This window comes from Mytilus edulis, chromosome 1 (genome assembly GCF_963676685.1).
Source record: "Mytilus edulis chromosome 1, xbMytEdul2.2, whole genome shotgun sequence".
Taxonomy (NCBI): domain Eukaryota; kingdom Metazoa; phylum Mollusca; class Bivalvia; order Mytilida; family Mytilidae; genus Mytilus; species Mytilus edulis.
The window spans coordinates 40,463,271-40,479,758 of NC_092344.1; the positions used below are offsets into that span (position 1 = coordinate 40,463,271).

At 31.8% G+C, this 16,488-nt stretch overlaps 1 protein-coding gene across 2 annotated transcripts in view; it reads right to left on the reverse strand.

Moving 5' to 3' along the window:
- The window catches only part of LOC139482643 (protein shifted-like), a 44,346-nt gene extending 29,425 nt beyond the window's left edge, over positions 1 to 14,921 (reverse strand). Inside the window, exons 1-2 of one of the 2 annotated variants that reach the window (XM_071266629.1) lie at positions 13,917 to 14,921; positions 13,179 to 13,312 (exon numbers count right to left, since the gene is read on the reverse strand). In XM_071266629.1, the coding sequence (XP_071122730.1) occupies positions 13,179 to 13,312; positions 13,917 to 14,028 (246 nt within the window). In that variant the 5' untranslated portion in view covers positions 14,029 to 14,921. The remainder of the gene's footprint in view (positions 1 to 13,178; positions 13,313 to 13,916) is intronic. The other variant, XM_071266636.1, reaches the window with a different exon arrangement.
- Between the last annotated feature and the right edge of the window lie 1,567 nt (positions 14,922 to 16,488).

Here is a 16,488-nt window from a genome sequence, read left to right on the forward strand (position 1 = left end):
AGCTTAAACGTTTGAATCACACAAGCTGGACATATGAATGGTATATAACATAATTACACCTTATATAAGAAAGCAAGATTTTGATTGGTTGATAGCCAGTGTATTTTTCGCATATTCTAATATGTTTTCCTCATTTCAAACGAATTTGCCTGTTTTTCACCACTGCCGGTGAATTTGCCTCAAATACCATGGTATTTGCCATTTTGGATATTCCTTTTTTACCCTCGCGAGCAGCTTCCCGCCAAAAGATTTCGGATATGACGTTACATAATGAAAGCGAGCTAACGCGTATTAGAACATGTATAGTTCCCGCGGTTCTATGATAATATCCACTTATACCCTAAATTATGCATAAACATGTTTATGAATTGCAGCTTGATAGTATTTATCTGCACATGCCAGCTTTTGATTGGCTGATAGCCAGTGTATTTTTCGCATATTCTAACATTTCTTCCTCATTTCAAACGAATCTGACTGTTTTTCACCACTGCCGGTGAATATGCCTCAAATACCATGGTATTTGTGCCTCAAATACCATGGTATTTGCCATTTTGGATATTCCTTTTTTACCCTCGCGAGCATTTTCCCGCCATTTTTTCGGATATGACGTTACATATGAGCCTAGCGGCTCGGGAAATTTAAGTCCCTCGACTTGTATTTTTCGCAAATACCATAACATGATATATCTGTTCATAATAGAATTGTGTTTCCGGTTTGTGAATATCCAGTTCAGGATTCAAATGCAATTTCAAGGTAGCAAAGACAGCTAACGGTTTCAAAACCATAATTTCGGTATGCAGTGTTTTAAACCTTGTATTCGGTTTTAATATATTTGAGAAAAAGTCCATGACTCAATATTTTATTTATTGTTTTTCATAAACTTAAAGCCACGGATACATTGCTTTCGTTGTTGTTGTTCCTGTTTCCGTAGGGACATGTACCTAGCCAGTTTTCCTCTGTGTAGCATACTATTCGTAAATACTTCTCTGGTTGATGCTATTTGAACCTTTTCAAACACTCAGGATTTAGTTTAATATTCTCTTGCACATGTAATTTATTTTTATCAGATGACAATTGTCTGTGCTATCATAAATAACATTTTAAAAAGTTGCATAATAATCTTGCCTAGTACGCTTAATCAAGTCCTGGAATTGCACATTCCCAGTATTATAATGTTATGGAAGACCACGTGATATTTCATGGTTACAGAATAAAAGGAAGAGAATAAATTTGCATGTATTCAATGTATAAATTCCCTATCCGTACTTAGCAAACCCAAATGAAAAGGACACATGCTTCATTTTAGTCGATCCCTTGCACCAATGTTTTGTTCTATAGATTTTGATAACGCTATAAATTTGCTTATTGAAACACAGATTAACATTCGTAAAAAGCAAGGAGTACAACAATTCTTAAGTCCAGAAAGGATTTCAGAGACAGGATCATTGTAACTCCCCCACAAACCATGTGTAAACCGTGTAAACTATAATGTCTGAATGAAAGTATTGTATCAACATACTGAGATATTTGCTTTATGAATGATCCAGATGATGCATGAAACACGTGTACATGTAGATCACAATAGATATAGAAAAGTCTGTCAAGTTTTCTTGGCATTTATTATGCTTTATTTACGTTTCCTCGTGCTGTTTCTTTCTGTTGTTATCGTAAGAATCTACGCGAGGAAAAGTAAATAAAGGATAATACAAAAGAAAAGACAAACGTTTAGAAACGAGAAGCTATTTGTATTACTAATATCGTTTGCCTTATTTTGAAATCAATACATGGTTTTTTACAATTTTTAGTACTTCTGTTTTGCCAACTTTTAAAATAAGGCTCAAACAAAAAGTCTAAATGTCAATTTAAAGGACTGTTCAAGTGGATTGAACGTTTATCCAGATTGAAGGTACATCGCACGATTTGTCATATATTTTGCGTTTCAATCATAGAACATTCATCAAACCTGAGTAAGTTGCAGGAGATTTTTGGTATATGTTGATGAAACAGCAACCCAACGATATCCTTTAATTTTCAGTTAAGATATCATTTTGTTTTGTACGTAGTACATTCCTTAAAAATGAACAAGTCAATCACCGGCACTTTATTTTTCTAGGATAAACTGTAAGTTTCCAAGAAAGACAACCACAAACAAGTTTCTTGACTTGTGATTGGCACGTGCAAATAGTCGCCATAACAAACTTGCTTTATTGGTTCGAATGATTACTCAAAAGAAAGTGATAAATACCACAGAGGACCCAGCATGAGTAAATAATAAATTGATTTGTGATGTAATTTTACAAGTACATGTACTAACGTTTACTCTTTGTATGAACGTAGCTTATACCAACAGAAGTCAGAAATGTTACCGAAGTACCGTTTATACATTTAAAAATTCAAAGGGGTGTTAGTGGTAAAAAGTATTTTTCACTGAACTAGTACAAATTTTGTTGAGATGCCAGCTGAAGCCCATATCCGATTGCGGAATTTTCTCGCTGTGTTGCAGATTAATTGGTGGCCTTAGTTTGTTTTATGCTCTTATGTCGGGTTGCTGTCTCTTTAATACATTCCCCGTTTCAATTCTCAATTGTAGTTTGTACATATTTAAAAGGGGGACTCGTTGAACTTAAATCATTATCATTATTATCTTACTATGGTTCTCTTCCTTACATGTAGTTGAGACACATCTATTGGTGGTCTATTTTCTTTGTCTATCAATTCAAATGAGATTATTAAAGGAATTACAAAACCTCTATTTTCTATTTGTTCGACCTTCACTTGTTTTCCATTGTATATAATACATCAAGTAATATCTGTATGATAACTTTTTTCCCGACCGTGCAAGGGCTGTATAGCCAGTCAAGGTCGTTAAAAACTTCCATTTGTTATGATAACTTAATGGAAAAACGACCTCTTTCAAATTTGAACAATTCCCACTGAAAATATTACGATATGAAACACGTACTCCTAATAGTTTAATGAGTTTGCTGTAGGACAGATTATCATGGGCTTAGGTGCAGGTGCTTAATTGGTACGAGACGAAATATTACAAATATTCAATTTTAGACTAAAAAATCAGATATTCTATTTGCTATGACAAAGATATAAAATCTAAAGATAAAACGAAGTCAGTCTACGGATTAAAATCAGTGTAAGAAGATAAAGATGAAAAACATTGTAAATTCACATGTCAACACAATTCTGACCGGAGTTTAATACCGGATTAGTGGACGTGTCAGGAGGTCAAATGGTATGTCAAATAGCTTTAGTTACACATTGAAAATTTCAAATGATGTCCAGTCATGCCTTCCAATGTGAAAAAATATTAAATTTGTGAGAATGATATTTTTAATACGTATAAGTGAAACCCGGGGAGCAGTTGTGAGAAACAGCTATAAACTTGAATATGTATGATCAGAGCTTTACATCTTTAGATTCTGGATTAAGCTTGTCCGTTTTTTGCATTTATTTTTTTCTATTCAGAGCATTAATCAAGCAGTGAGATACCAAATTTATAACTAAAATCGATAAAGAAGAATTACAAATAATAACAAAACTAGTACTTGATATTTAAAAAAAAGAAGATATTATTTTCATTAAAGCTACAATGTATATACATGACTTTTAATTTTAATATATACACACTGTAATAAAACTGAATTGTCCAATCAAAAGATCAATTATCCAATAGATAAATATGATTCGATCTTCCAATTATTTCAAATAATATACTATGTCTGCTATGCACATTAGTCAAACATCCTAATGAAGGTATTTTCAGTCGTTCACCCCCTTCACAATGGAGCCTCGGTTCCCGAGTGACCAAGAAGTTCACAAATAGTGATCGCTAGCCTGACAACACTAATGTTTTGAGTTCGAAACCTGCTTTTGGCAAGTTGCGTTTGGTTCCGTTCATAATTGACTAGGATTGCCGGTTTGTATGTACCAAATATCGGTGGTTTTCGCGGAGTATTTCGACTTCCTCCAATAAAATTTAACCGCCATGATTTAGCATTAAAGTGTACTGAAAACCACCATTTACTTACTAAAAACTTTCAAGAAACAAACAACAATTGAGTCCAACGATTGACCTTACGAATTAGTTGACCGCTACGATATTTGTGCCCACATGTGATTTACTTCACGACAATAGTCATAGATCCTAACCTCCGGTGTCCTAACGGTACTACGAAACTTCTCTGATTAGAAATTGATTGTGACATAAAAAGTAAAATCACAAAAATACCGAACTCCGAGGAAAATTCAATCGGGAAGTCCCTAATCACATGGCAAAATCAAATGACAAAACACATCAAACGAATGGACAACAACTGTCTTATTCCTGACTTGGTACAGGCATTTTCAAATGTTTGACTGAGAATAAATATGCATAAAGATAGCATGTGCGCGTATCGGCAAGTAATATCTCTACTGTATATTCCAAATGAATTTTTGGGTTAAGACTCCGACTGGTGTCTCTCTTCATATACTCATGTGCATTTGAAAAATCTATATATTTCATTTTGTCCTCGTGTAACTTACTTGTCGTAGTGTCAGATGACTTGAAATTTATATTTTTTTTCAAATCTGTATTCTTTCAACACAATGACGTTTTCATGGTGCAGTACTATTTATGATTAGGGTTTTGATTGCGGTCTTCCTTTTACGTTGGAGGTTACTGCAGTACTAAGGATAAACAATACTAACAAAGACGTATATCACAAAAAGAAAATACTTAATGAAATCCATGGATGATTTGAAGATAACATACCGGGATTAATTTTATACATGTTTAGGATGGTTATATCATAATGCGTTTTGGTTTGTTTTTTTTTTTTTTTTTTTTTTTTTTTTTTTAAATATCCACATTTAGTGCAATAGAGAAGTGGTTTTTGTTACAAGAAAAAGGGATGAACCAGATTTTTTCGCAATTACCTAACAAACTCATTCATAAATTTGTAAGTCTAGTGCATCATTTCATTTTCTACAAATGAACATACATGATATTTTAAATAAAACAAGTTATAGCCTTTCCCAATGCAGTGTATTCTTTCACAAAATTGATACATATACAATGAGTGTCTAAGTTATCATCCATTCTAAGATAACATTTGGTTCATTTTTATCTTAAGAGAAAAATCGTAAAAATGTTGATAAATAGGAATTAAAATTCTTTTTCACTTTTGACAGTGAAATTGTGTCTAATTCTCAATTGACATGCATAATTATATAAGATCTCATAGCCAAGGCCCCTTTTCGTTTCCGGTTCTGTTTCAGTCATTCCAATTTCGACTTATTGCTTTTTTCTTTTAACTGCTAGTAGTCTATTCTTTTTACAGTTAACTGCTACATGTAGTAGTCTGTGTCATTTTGGTCTTTTGTGGGTAGTTGTCTCATTGACAATCATACCACATCTTCTTTTTTTTATATTTTTACAGTTAACTGCTAGTAGTCTTTTTACAGTTAACTGCTAATAGTCTGTTGTTATTTATATGTTATTGTCATTTTTTTTATTACATCTTTTGTTACATCTTCTGACATCAGACTCGGAATTCTCTTGACATAAATTTTAATGTGCGTATTGTTATGCATTTACTTTTCTACATTGGCTAGAGGTATAGGTAGAGGGTTGATATCTCATAAACATGATTTACCCCGCCGCATTTTTGCGCCTGTCCCAAGTCAGGAGCCTCTGGCCTTTGTTACTCTTGTGTTATTTTTAGTTTTAGTTTCTTGTGTATAATTTGAAGTTTAGTATGGCTTTCATCATCACTGAACTAGTATATATATTTATTTAGGGGCCAGCTAAAGGACGCCTCCGGGTTCGGGAATTTCGCGCTGCATTGAAGACCTATAATTGGTGATCTTCTGCTATTGTCTGTTCTATGGTCGGGTTGTTGTCTCCATGACACGTTCCCCATTTTCATTCTCAATTTTTTCTTTTGAATTTCCTCTTTACGCTTGGTTTCAGTCATTATCATCAGCATGAATATTCGCATAATCCGAATGTTACATAATTTGAACAAAACAACTACTTTAGGAGTAAAAAAGTATGGGAATCAAAATCGTACAACGGAATTGAAATGTAAATTCCTGAATCATAAATAAAAGTTGCGTAATAAAATTCCACTTCCTTTCTGATACCACTAAAAGACTTCGCATTCATAGAATCAATTTATTGTGTAGCAGACGCAAAATATGACAGGCGCGTGCTCTCTATCATAAGTAAAAAAATTAATACATTACAATATGTTTAAACTTCTACATTTTATATAATAACTGCTATTCATCTTTCAATTGAGATTACTTATGTTACAGCAATTGTTCGTGCATCAATCTGTTATACTTAAAGGGGATCTAGTGGGTGAATACAAATTCATAAATTAAAATTAAAGTTATAATCCGAACTGAATAAATGCTTAAAAGATATTAAAAATTCTGTCCAAAAGCGTTGTGTCATCGTTTTAATTTGGAATGTGAAAACGTTAGCGCTTTTATCAGTATCTTTCAATCACCTTTCATGTTGTTTTTTTCTTTCTTTCTTTTTATAAACACTTTGATATTTATATCACGTGCAGCTCATCATTTTCAACAGAGGAAACGTATCAAGGGACTTAACCATCTTAAAGAAGTAAATAATACATAGAAGTGTTAAATAATGACGGCATTCTCACTAACAATAATCACTATATCTAGATAAATAAACACCAGGAATCTATGGAGTTGTGATTTGGCAAAATACATATAAACATCAATTTCTAACTGTTATATGAAACAATAAACAAATCGTAAAGTAATAACATCAGAATTACATCCCGTGATAAAATTGCAAGTGCTCAGTACTATGGCTGTCTGTCAAAGTTTACTCAAATGAATTGAAGGGAAAAAAACATAGTATTTTCTTATATTGTGCTGTATTGTCACAGGTTTTAAGTGGGGAAGGTCGGGCACCATGTTAAACCCCCGCCACATTCTTTATGTGCCTGTCCCAAGTCCGAAGCCTGTTGTTCAGTCTGTCATTCTGTCATATTTGTTTTGTTTCAAATTTTTCATTGTTGAAGGCCGTGCGGTTGATTTAAACTTTAGTGGATATTTGTCTCATTGGCAATCATAACTCATCTCCTAGTTTTTATGTATACTTCATCTTTTGCCTCCTCCCCCTTCCCCAAAGTAAAAACACTTTTCAAAAACTACATTTTGCTGTTTAATTTATACAACTATTAGATGTTTCTTTCAAACACATGTTATTATCATTTCCTATTTATGCTTTGACCCTTTATTCCCCATTTCTGACATTTTTACCCATTTTATCTGTTTGTTTTGTTTACACATCGTTGTCAATATAATGGAATTTTATACGACTGTTATACAAGTGAGAGGTTTAGATAGCTATTAACTCAGGTTTAATCCACCATTTTCTACGTAAGAAAAAAGCCGGAACCAGGTCAGGAATATGACTGTTGTTAACCATTCATTTGATGTATTTGAGCTTTTCATTTTCCTCGGAGTTCTTAATTTTTGTCCTTTTACTCTTTTTTATTTTAATTAGAGACAAAAGTCATAACAAAGACAATAAAAAGAATGTTATAACATACATATATATATATATTTGTGAAACTATAGACACGGGATCACGTTTTCTAGATGTACATTATTTTTAGATTGCTTTCAGTAAGTGCAGAAAGGCATTATTTAGAATTGTTTTACACGAATTCGCGTTTTTGCCGAGTGTTATAGCGAATCGAATTAATGAAAAACACGTTTTTAAACATTTTTCCGTGTATCAAGATAATAGTTGAAGGTTAAACCCTAGTTGTGTGACTGAACTATCCACATATCTCATCAATTGTTCTAATCATTAAGTAAATGTTTCTGTCAGATCTTTGGGCTCTGTTTAGCAATTTGGTGCTTGGACACAGACAAATAGAGTTACTAATGTAGACAGTGTATAACTTTCAAACTTTCAGCATACACCTTCAAAATACATTCTTTTATACTATATGCCTAAAATAGCATATTTAGGAAGCCTTCAAAAAAAGAAAAGAAAAATACAATTTACAGGATATTTGTTCAAGACATTTCTTGTAAAGTGGAAATGAGGAATGTGTCAAAGAGACAACAAGGCTACGTAAACATGTTTTATGTTTATATTTGTATAAAAAGGTTTATATTAGGTCTGTACTGTTGGCCTGCTGTCTAAGGTTGCAAGCAAAGAAAAAAAATCAGAATAAATTTAATTCCAGGAGCACACAGTAAAGAAGGGAAAAACGATTTATTATATCATTGACCGACACACAAACAATATTTTTTTCCGTTCGGTTAAATTTGATAACACTTAATTTGAGAACGGCCAGAATTTAATCTTTCGCTGGAGTTTGTACGACTAAACACACACATTTTGATTCGAGATTTTCTTTTAGATTTGCCCAAAATCAGTACAAGAACAAGTACAACTTCGTTCAGAGAATATTCCATGTAAAAATAGTAGTTCCAAAATTGTATGTAGTCATTACTCTTAACCTGAACGACCTGTTTGTATGTGATTTCATCTTCAGGTGTTTAAGAAATGTTTTAAGACATCTTCTGTTTCTATGATTGTTTTGTTTTATCTTAAGATGTGATGAATTACAACAAATATTTGTCTTATTATCAAATATTGTATGATTAGTTGTGGTAATATGCGTAAAGTCTCCCACTATGCTATGAAATTGATCACGATAAATTATCTGCCTTCAAAGTCAAGTAATTATTCGTTTAGTTATAACATTGTTCATTAACAAGTTATAAGTGGTTTTTCAATTTTTTTTTCAATTTTGCTTCAATGAAATTTCACTTTTTGTCTTTACTATTCGTATTACTGCTACATAGTATTGATAAAAAGAAAATCTTTACATAGCCCTTTTAGAAATTTCAGTTTAATTCCTAACACATTTTCTAAGGTAGGGACCAAAATATTAACCAAACAAAGTTATTCATGCTGGCTTTATTTGCTATGCATGTGTTTGAATTTAATTGATAATAATGAGGTGTATATGTTTATAAAACATAAGCCCAACTCGGAATAAAATAAAACGAGAAAAGACACAACCACCGTAAGATATTTCAATAAAAATACATCCTTATCAAGTGTTCCTGTCCTAGTAAAACATTATGATAACTTAATAGACTAAAATTGAGAATGGGAACGGGAAATGTATCAAAGAAACAACAACCCGACCAAAGAATAGAAAAAACAGCCAAAGAGGTCTTCAACACAGCAAGAAAATCCCGCATCCGAAAGCAGAATTTAGCTTGTCTATACTATCACACGTGGACGTTACACTAAACTCTAAAACATATAAACGAATCAAAATTGTAAAAAATATCAGACTGAAAAATGCAAGAATTTGACTGGGACAGGAGCAAAAATGCGACAGTGTTATAAACAGGTTTTGCGAGATCACAACCCTCTCTCTACATCTACCTATAGCATGTATAGCCAATGTTGAATTAAAAGAAACCACAGCATTACGCACAGTATAACTCAGTTTAAAAGAATTCCGAGTCCGTTGTTATATAAGGTAACAGAAGAAACTTAAAAAATACTACATGTTAAAAAAGCCTGCTTAATATTTAATAAATTAATATCCCCAAAATTCTGTCGAATAAGTATACACGATAGGCATTATTTAATATCATTTATATACATTATATGCATTATATGAAATACCCTTGCAAGGTGTATTTTTGTTATCAATTTGAAATTTTTCAATATATGCACCCGTATTTAGAATAGCGAGCTAGTATAGTAATTATGCTCACGCATATATATAATAGTACACCATATGATATTTAATAAACCAAGAATGACCGTTATTCTATTTCTATAGAACGCTTTATATTTCAAATAAATGATAAATGATTTAATGTATTGTGCATATATTGTAAAAGAGCGACATGTCATTATTAATTGCAACAATTAAATGTAAATTTTGAGCAGAAGCAGTGACCTATGATATTTTTCTAAATCATCAATTCATAAATCTATTTTACTTCTGTCAATGAAATATCTGTTATAAGGAAACAAAAACGTTTTGATATTCTTCTTTTTATGTCGAAAAAGATTGATCGAGTAAAAATTGAATTGCATAATTCATTTTTAAGTTTGAAAATTGAAATTAAAGAAACCCGAACACTAAACATTTATTTGAAAAAAACATCAGTAAGGTTAAATTTTTATGTTCAGTGAGATGGTTTTTCTGTATTAAAATTCACGATCGAATTTATTTTGCTTTTTCTGTCTGCTTTTTGAAATATTTGATTCAATGGATTTCCATTTTAAGTTAAAGTACCTTTTTTCTTTTTTTATTTATCAAAAGCGACGCAGACAATCATAATTCAAGATTATAGACTTAGGCTTGATTGACCGAATACGGAATTCGTACGTGGTTAAACAGTCAATATTTGTAAGGTATTACTTAACCAGAGTAAATTGATGCTTAAATAGTTTAATAGCGTCTGAAATTTTGTGTGAAGACAATTTTATTTCTGTATCACTAGCTGGAGACACCGAACTGTATTTGTATACCTCTTAAACGGGGAGTCTTCTTTTAAGTCGCCTGTAGTTCTTATTTAATTGTCGGTGTAAAATTGCCGTTAAAAGAATATAAAATAACATTACTTGACAAGATTTTATGTCCCAATAAAAAAGAAATAAGTTTGATAAGTAAATGGTTTTAACCGACTCCCCCTACAGAGCAATAAAGAAATTTACAGTGTTATAAGTTATATTACGTTATAACTGTGAATATATTTCATTGACGAGCTGTAGGAAGGATAGAATAAGAATTATATTATTTTGACTTACAAAACTAAAAAACTGTAACAATAGATTTAAAATTTATACCTCTGCTCTTAAATTTGTATATTACGGGTATGTTTTTCTCAAATTGCTTTGGGATATCACAACACTATTCTCGTTTTAGGAATATGAGTTGCAGCAGGAATCTAGGTTCTAAACATTCATGAAAGTATAGTTGAAATTCTGAAAATGGTTTTTAAAAGTAGAGTTAGCTGATACAATGTACGGACTAACAAACTGACACATGTATCACTTTATATGTACATCAGTTTCAAAGATTTTGAGTTTTCCGAAATATTATTACATTTTTTTATTTACACATAAAAATTATATTAAGGCTAAAACATGCGTGTGTTTATGGTTTTTCGCTGTTTCTAATGTAAATTTATAACTAAATGCCTCCTAAAACTTCAATTGACATCCGGAAAAGAAGAAAACTGATGGCATAATGTTATAATAAAACTAGTTAGTGCCTTGGGTGAGTTTCTTGTCAGGAACACAAATAAAAAAAACTAAAACATGACAAGAAGAAGGACCAACTGTGGCACAACAACCAAGTATGCCAGAAAAAAGGAAGAGCGGGGATGCATGTTAGCGGTAATGGGACAGTGGTTAAACAGTCCAACGATGAAACAAACACCAAGAATCACTTGCAATGGTACTAACTAATTAGAATCGCTATTTCATTGTATTTGGGACAATTTACCCATTAAGACTATAGTTTTATTGATAATTTGTATATACGTATAGTAATGTAAAGTTACACCCTTCAACATCAACGGGAAATACGCAGCTGAATCGTTAATTATCCTTAGACGATATTAGCAATATTAAATAAATAAGAAACATATTGAATTCCGAACACCTCGGAAATTCTGTAATGAAATCTGATCAAAACTTCATCAACGTAACAGTCAATCTGAAGCAATTATCAGTGTGGAATTGTGTGTAAGAAGTTAGGTCTATATCGATTTCAAGCCGAACCTTGCTTAGGGCTGAAGATAAATATTACTTCATTGTAAAAATTAGATCCTCAAATTTTAACTATACGTGACAGATTTGTTTTCACGTATACAAGTTAAAAGCCGTATCTTATTTGGGTTGGAATAAAAGATTTTTGATTAAATCGCGACCTTTTCCGTTTGAAATTCAATAAATAATAAAAACGACAATTTTCTCTTTTAGTGAAATCTGATGTTGCTAACTATTATTGACAATTTTGACAATGGGGACGTACTTGTGTGTGTCCGTCGTAAATAGTCCAAACTGATAACATTCTGTTTTGAAAAGATCCCGAGATAGAGGAATTGTTCCGGTTGGGAGCCTTCATTGTTTTTCCGTACTTGCATCGCCAGATTTTAAAGTGTTTCAAGTGTCTCCTTATTTATAGATATGCGATGTTGATCCATAAATTTTAAACAGGACAATATTCAATTAGTATTGACACTCAGAATTGAAATAAATGGCTTTACAGTTCACTAACGGTTAGTGGGAGTTATTTCAAGTGTTTTTGTGAATGATAATTTTTCTAATGGCTTTTAGATGAAAGAAAGAAGATACGAAAAATAACGATCTGCGAACATAGTTTTATGTCTTAAAAGTAATTTAATACATTTATAATGTTTTAACAGTGCAAAATAGACATTACAAAGATTTTTCTGTAAAAAAAACCTCAATGATGCTTCGGAGTTTAAAACCATACATATTGAATTTTTAAAATCCTGAAATCTTATTTAGCATCAAAAGATTATTTAACAGACTACTGGTATTCCTTTTTCTCTGATTTGAATGCCAGCATGATGTTTTTTTTTTAAATTCTGACTTTATATTTCAACATATGCCTGCCTTTTTAATATAAAAGTCTACGTATCCATTTTATATTAAACAGTCACAATGTAATTAAATATACGTTAAAAATTTCTATCAAAATTAATTAAATTGTGTCTGAAAGAAAGCGATTAAGAAAATACTTAAATAAACCATGAAATTCTACAGATAGGGTGTGGATATTTTTAATTACTTATATTACATGCTTTTTAAAGCAGTTGTGGTTTTATGAAACAAAACAGACACACGATTCACTATTTACAGATCCTTAGAATAAGAATTTGGGTAAGCTTTTATAATAACGTTATTAGATTAAGCATAATCGAACCAATTTTTCGATTGATGAAGATCATGCTAAAATAGAGAATGAAGAATTAGAATGTGTCAAAGAGGCAACAACCCAACAAAGAAGCAGAAAACAGCCAAAGGCCACCAATGGGTTTGTAAAGCTGCGGAAAGAATCCCGCATCAAGAGGAGGGATTCGGCAACCCCTTAAATATAATTGTTACATACCGTATCATGACCAGCTTCCCATGTTAAATTAACAGTATCAACTTTTGAAGGAATAACAAATTTGTCAAATTCGGGGTGTTGTAAGTACGGCACTACTTTTCCATCACTAATAATATATATTTCCATATCTATTCCTGAAAAGAAGATATTTTGTGTATTACTTATTGATGTTTATTTAAAAAAATAATTAAACTGTATGAACTATATTACATAAATTCGGAGAGTAAAAGTAAAGAAGAACAAAGTTAATCTCTTAGATATATGATGGAACCATTGCACGTGCTTCATTTACAACTGATCAAACAGACGATAAAAAATAATTGAAATATTCTACGGCTTTTAGAATGCAGGAGATCGGTTCTGTTTTAGAAACCGTATACATCACTCAAATTGTTAAACGCTACTTTGTACAAATGGTAATTCTTAACTGGAGGACATCAATACCACTTCATTCAAAGAGAGTAAGGTAGATTTACGTTCTACATTAAACAGCATGGAGAGACTGTTCAAATAAATTTTGCAATGATGTGTATGCAAAAAGTAAAATATGAGGTGAGAATTATAAACAAGAAGGAAACATCTGAATATGATTGCTTAAGCAGAGACCTGATGATTAAAGAAAATCGTACTATCTCTACAGAACTTGGATCTGTAAAATGTATGCTTTATGAGATATTTTCAATTATATTTAATACCTAGCATTAGGCGTACAAGATGATGGTTAAGATATCTACATACCGATAATGTTGTTCACTTGTTTCTCATCAATCCAAAGCGAAAGCCTACTACGGGATCCACATATCGTCCAGAATACATGAATCGTAAAGAACACTAGAGTTCTGTATAGCATGGCAAAGAACAATAGCCGCACGAAGGCTTCAAATTGTTAATAACATCATTCCTTACCCAGCACGATTAATCTCACAAACGATTAAATAATTGTTCTTTCCATTGCGAATGATAAGTATAAAAAAAGAAAAATAAATCGGAATAGTTCCATGAGTTCACATTGCTAAAAATACGGTATCTACACACGTTAATAGTTGTCTATGTTTTGTCCATGTTGTAAAACAATCGGAATAAGTATAACTATGTGCCAATGTTTCGGTCATCTGAAGGAATGTCGACGCTGTGACAGACTTTCATCTCCCATATGATTATAGAGATAGAAGTCGGTAGATACTATAACTATCTATTACAAAATTATTGACTGAAAATCGTAGAAAGCTCATTTCAACTTTTCTTTACAGACTTGTCAATCTTTTGTATTAAGTATACTAGAGTTAATTAGTATATCCAAATATTTTCATTCTTTTCTTCCTTCCAAAGCCATTCATTATCCAATAAGAAAAACGTTGACCCGAGCTCCTCCTTTTCTACGGGTTTAAATAGAATGATATGGTATTCAATCTCAGCAAACTGTGTTTATCCCATCTCCTTTAATTATTTGTTGAATATCTATACATTCCACGTGTCTCAACTGTAAAAACGTGGTTTTGCTACCAACAAATTTGAATTTATGGCAGAGCGCTTAAGTACCTGCTTCGCTTTTATTTTACCGATTCATATCACATACGCATGAATAGGGGTCAAGTTTATTTGTTATTGTAAGCACGTATGAAATTTCTTCTTAAAACTATTGACTTTTTCAAAGATAAATATTAACATCAGTGTTCAAACGTTATTGTGTACACAAACCATTTCATGCTAGAGAGGTGTGTCGAGAGAGTTCCGAAAGAACACGTGCAGATCTCAGAAGGCGGAGCAATATTGGGAAAAGTAGTTACGTTAATTTCTTCAAATTGAAGTAACCGAAAACAATTAATTTTATGCTTGGTATTACGTCTCTATGATAAAATAAAATTTATTTCGTCATAATGAAGTATTGCGGAGTAAATCAAAAGGAGATATTTGAAGTAGGTGTCACTACTATTGATAAAGGCGAATTTCTATCAAAAAGCACGTACAATTGTATAATTTAGATTGACTCAGACAAAAACGAAAGGGGCGTTTCTTGAAAAACTCAAAACAAATGTGAAACTTTCGTTATATAATCAAATCATAAGGTCCATAAATACCAAGAAAATTGAAAATCTCTCAGAACATTAATAACGGTGTTGCCGTCTTAATACAAACTGTCGTAAAGAAGAATGAATTATATTATTAGCAGGCTGTTCATGTATAAAGTGGTGAATACGTAAAATTTCTTGGCTTGGGTAAACGTTAAATTCACTTTCGTGAAGCTTTACTCGCGTTTTATACCTTTTTCATTATTTTATACTTAAAAGAACATTGAATCATAAACTTTACGGCTTTGCCCTACATGTGTACTCTTAAAAAGTAAGATGAACCCGAATTAATTTTTATTGCAAAATGAACACACTTCTAATAAGATAGTAATCTCACGAGTTATAATAACAAGGTGAACCAATTTAAACAGATATTTATATTGTCCGTTAAATACCAAAGGCAATACATCATACAATAACTGGGTCTTAAGTTACGAAAATACCAAACACATCCATGCACTAGCTTTTATGTAACAAAAGCCAAATTTCTCTACTATTATTAATAATATAAGTAGAATGTTTAAAATGCATACGATAAATACACACCGAACTATGATATTAGTGTATTAATAAGATTAGTTATTTTATGATATGCATTGTAGAGAAAATAATTAAAGGGGCACCAAAGAAGATGATGATGATTAGGGCTTGTTAAAGTCCAGTGGCAAATCAAATACACATTCAGGACGACAAAATATCAGAATGATATGAATTTTAACGTTGCCTTTAACGTGTAGGAGTCTGACACTCTGAGCTGCATTTTAACGTGCTAGCAATTTGACATATAATATTGATATGCTTAGAAATCTTTAAAAATAAAACAATCAAAATTTCCAACATGCAAGAAAATAGTTAATCTTCCGGTTTTTCAAAATCAATTTTTTAATAATAGTACTTCTGTTCCGATACTGCATTAATTAACATAATAATATCTTAGGTATATATCAGTATCAATATGTTATTTTCATTTAAGAATCAAGCAATGATTGATTGATTGATTGTTAGTTGCTTAGTGTTCAGTGGCCAATATTGTATGTATATTCAGGACGAATCAAGCAATGATGATCAATTGTCAGAAGTATATGAATTATTAGGTGATGTCAACATTTACCGTTTTTGTCGTTCCGTTTAGATAATCTTGGTAACTATGCTCTTCTAGGCTAAAAAAGAGGGACGAAAGATACCAGAGGGAGAGTCAAACTCATAGATAGAAAATAAACTGACAACGCCATGACTAAAAA